General features: G+C 38.2%; 1 protein-coding gene across 1 annotated transcript; it reads left to right on the forward strand.

The window, feature by feature from the left end:
- Window positions 1-574: 574 nt before the first annotated feature.
- LOC148676497 (olfactory receptor 6F1-like) lies at window positions 575-3,151 on the forward strand. Its single transcript, XM_088622651.1, has 2 exons — window positions 575-988; window positions 3,134-3,151. The coding sequence occupies exons 1-2, from the start codon at window positions 575-577 to the stop codon at window positions 3,149-3,151; spliced, it is 432 nt and encodes a 143-aa protein (XP_088478777.1).
- Window positions 3,152-4,487: the final 1,336 nt, after the last annotated feature.

Consider the following 4,487-nt stretch of genomic DNA (forward strand, 5'->3'; position numbering starts at 1 on the left):
ATGTTCTTATCTTTATAATAAAGCTGTGGCTTCTGTTTAGATTTCTATTCATGCTTTTATTATATAGGTTATATTTTCATTTATTTATAAACTTAATTATTTAATTAGTGACTTACTATAATCATCACTTTTATATTGAGTCCTGAGTAGGATAGAAATTACCTTTATTATATATTTATAGATTTTTACAGAAATCGTAAGTGCTGCATTGTGTTTCAGACAGGATACAAGTATGTGGACATAAAATATCGAAATGTTTGTAAGCAGATTTTTTTATTATAGGTGAGGAAAAAATCCCAAGCTCAAAGACACACTAAACTAAATTAAATAATTGAAGCTAGAATAAATATATGAAGAAGCGGTTATTGAGTGGGTTCAAGAAAAGATTAAAACAGACCAAACTTGCTTGATTTTTTTAATTATCAAAGCAGATTACCTTACAGTAATTTTAAAGGGGCCTCTCTATGTTAAAAAAATAACACTGGACAACCAGAAACCTTAAATAAAATGTATATATTTATTGTTACTCCTTCCAGGCTCCTCTGTTCTGTGAAAGAGTGTGAATTTCTGAGTCATGAACATTTCCAATGTTACCCAGCACTCTGAGTTCATAATTGTGGGATTTCCAGGCCTGCAAGATCACTACATTGCTCTTTTCATCGTCTTCCTCATCCTCTTCTTAGCCACCATCATGGGTAATCTACTCATTGTGGTGTTAATTTCCCTGGACCATCGGCTCCACACACCCATGTACTTCTTCCTGTGGAACTTGGCTGTCTTAGACATGCTGATGTCAACGTCCATCATACCCAAGATCCTTGCCGTTGTTTTACGTTATGACAGAACTATCTCTTTCACAGGCTGTTTTGTGCAAATGTACTTTATAATCTCACTTGGTGCTGTTGAAATATTACTTGTAGCTGCCATGGCTTATGACAGATATGTTGCTGTCGTGAAACCGTTGTATTATAACAGCATGAGCCCCAGGGTCTGTATTACAATACCATCCTCTCTGGCAGTTGGGCTTTCTTGGGACCATTTCGACAGTAGCTCTGGCAAGCACTTTGCCATTTTGTGGCTCAAATTATGTTCTCCACATCTTCTGTGATTACCCCACTGTAATGTCATTAGCATGTGGTGAGATTACAGAACAAGTCAATTTAACCCTCGGTCTTGTCATGTTTGTTGTGTATGTACCTTTTATGTTTGTGCTGTGGTCCTACTTCAGAATTGTGTGGTCAGTGATAAAAATGAAAACCGTGGAGAGCCGTAAGAAGTCCTTCTCAATGTGCTCCTCACACATAATGGTGGTTATTCTTTACTATTTGTCAAGTGCTGTGGTATATATTGGGATGAGAGTGGAGAATATCCCTCCTGATCGGTGCATTTTCATTGGTGGGCTGAATTATTTCCTCACCCCTTTGGTCAACCCCATCATTTACTGCTTAAGGAATGAAAAAATCAAGGCAGCAGCTCAAGGATACTTTAGGCTCCAAACTATTGTTCCCCATAGTACAAATAATTCATTTAGCACCACTAAATGAGTCTCCCTTTCAAGAACTGAAATGTCCAATCTACTTAAACTGTTCTGCTAATTGTTCTGTACAATTCCTGGAAGCCGTAATGTCATCTGGTGTTCGTTCCAAACTAATTAGTCAATTAAAAAATGACCTAATTATTTTCGTGGTTACACACATATACTGTAGGATTGGTAAGGAATCTATAATTCCTCTTTAGGTTCATTACCCAAAATGTTTACTTCACATTTATACTGAAACCTGGTTGTACTGTAAATATTTTGATTATGATTTCACAAACTATGTTACTTCATGCTCAGGTGGATTAAAAATCCAGGAGTTGTGTTTGTGTGTCCCATTTGTCTAAATGTGCAACGAACCAAATTTTAATGAGGCCTCTTATCACAAAAAATGTTAAAAACTGCTATGCCTATACAGTCAGTATCTATCATTATAATGATTATGACACTCACTGATTCTGGTTACTGTATGAAAACATAAGACCTTTTATGTTCCATTCAGAATGCAGAGTTATCGTTTTTTTTTAACTTTTGTCTAAAATTCATTGAACGAAATGATTTGCAAATACGTATATTATATAGTATATAACTTCATAACTTTAAAACTGCATCTGCTGATTTTAAGGAACAATATAAATATCAGCTAAAAGCATGACATTTCTTAAAAGTAAGATGTTTGGACATGATCTTAACATAGATGCAATAATGAATCTTTGGAATAACTTCTCTCTATTGCCCATTATGCGGATCCAGCTAAATTAAGGAATGACTTGTCCAAGAACACATGATGCCAAATGTCATTTTCAAGGAGTTTCCTTCAGGGTTAAGTACTTTGCTGCTTCACTTCATGATAAATAATTAGGACCTACTGTTTTGTAAATGAGTTAATTATTAATAAATGTAAATAGGTGAGAAGTGTGTACATTTTTATCTGTACATATTTTTGATTTACATTTTTGATTGACTGCTGTACAGTTGGCCATATACAAGGTGAACATAACTCAGTTTTGATGTGAGGTGGGACATGTAAATATATCATATACCTGGCATTGCAATATTACCATTTAATCACATTTTGGAACGTGATGTTGGGGTCTGTTAATTTAACCTTCAATAAAAGTTATGCTAAGATGCAATAAAGCTGACTTGCTTTAGCAGCCCCAGTGATTTAACGCTACATAACAAAAGGCAGGACCAACACCCACAAACATACCATAAACAGGATAAAGGAGATCAATGCCTGCTGCATATCAAAGGACAGAACCTAGAGCAAGATAGAATAGGACAAGAAGTGATTACATATCAAAGAACAGGACAAGAACTCAGATTGTGAGACAAACTTATTTCTGACTGGGAAACCTTGCAATTTGTCTGTTCTGTGGGACAGACCCAGCGCATGTTGCTGTCATTATTGAGCTCAATAAAACTGAATCTACACAAGATTGTGTCCTGCTCCTCTGATGAAGAATTTCCCACAACAGATGAAAAAGAAATAGTACACAAAAATATCCTTCTGTCACGATTGTAGTCCCTCCCCCTTAAGGGCCCTGGGTCATTCACGTTTTAGCTGATTTTGTACACCTGCTCCCTTTCCAGCCTCCCTACAAAAGCTAGATGCTCACTCTGTTCCGGGCTCTGCATTGGAACATGGATGCCCAGAGGCTCGCCTACCATCAAGTCGCCCTACGTCCGCCGGTCAGGCCTAGATTTCCTGAACCAGCTGAGTCTGGGACCTGGAGCGCCTGGTTCTGTTCCCCCTTTTCCCCCCGACCCTTCACCGGATCCCGCTCCGGTTTTTAACTTTGTTTCGTCTGTCTAAAACCCCTCTCTGGATCCCGCTCCAGCTTTTAACTTTGTCTAGTTCATCTTGGATCGATCATCCGGCTCTGGACATCTGCCTGCACTACTACCCTTTGGACTCCCTTTTTCGACAGTTCAGCTGGATCACGCCCCCCCACCCCCCCCCTTTCGTCTACCAGCCCTGTTCCTCATCTCCTACCTGTGTCTGTTCACTCTCTTCCGGATTCTGTCATCTGCATAGAGTCCTGAAAGATGGTTTGTAACACCTTCTTTTCCAACTTGGACAAAAAATATCAATTTGTTCCAGCTGTATGTAACTTTCACAAGACTCTTGGTGTCAGTGTTACTTTCCATATCCTAACCTTTAGCTGTACTGTAGAAACAAATAAAATTGTGCTCTTTTTGAAGATAATTTGGAATAAAAACACAGATAAGAAGAACTCTGTGTATTTATTATTCTTCTTTCACCTTTCATGAGCTCCAACACAACAACAACAACAACAACAGATAAACTTATGTGTACTCTTCTCAAGACAATGCCTCATGACTGAGGCATGTTGGAGACCAACTATGAGGACATGTTAAGGGAATGTAAACAAGAAGACAACAAACAATGTAGTATATCCTTGTGGTACTGCAAAGCCTGGTTCACATTTACCACACAGAGATCTGTTGGATTGTGTTAATTGATTTTATCAACAGTTTTCATTTTTTGGATACAATTTTTACAGCTTATTGTGATTTTAGAAAAGTGACATGCCGTGTTTACGAATATCTTAGCCTTCACATCAACTATGGGCAAAACAACTCTGTGTAAAAACCTTTTTGAAAGGAGAATACGTTCTTAGTCTTGATGTTAATGTCACTGAATTAGCTGGCAGTTGGCAGTCGGCAGTATTTTATTCTGTGAACACAGTGAGGTGATCAGGTGCTACCAAAAACAGTCATATCCAAATGGCTCCAATGACATTAATCCTGCCTGCTCCTTTCTTTCTGTGCAGTTCTTGTCACTATCCTAATCCCTCCTCTTAAAGGCTCTCTGGCCCTTTTGTATTTTAGTTGATTACATGCACCTGCCTCCTGTTCTGTCTCCTTTTTTAAGCCTGGCACTCCAGCTATTCCTGGCTCAGCATTGGAAGATGAACGCCCG

This window comes from Lepisosteus platostomus, chromosome 2 (assembly GCF_059453375.1).
Source record: "Lepisosteus platostomus isolate fLepPlt1 chromosome 2, fLepPlt1.hap1, whole genome shotgun sequence".
In the NCBI taxonomy this organism is placed as follows: domain Eukaryota; kingdom Metazoa; phylum Chordata; class Actinopteri; order Semionotiformes; family Lepisosteidae; genus Lepisosteus; species Lepisosteus platostomus.

What these genes read in the sequence shown, in the direction of transcription:
- LOC148676497 (XM_088622651.1), top strand. Translation starts at nt 575, where the DNA reads ATGAACATTTCCAATGTTACCCAGCACTCTGAGTTCATAATTGTGGGA.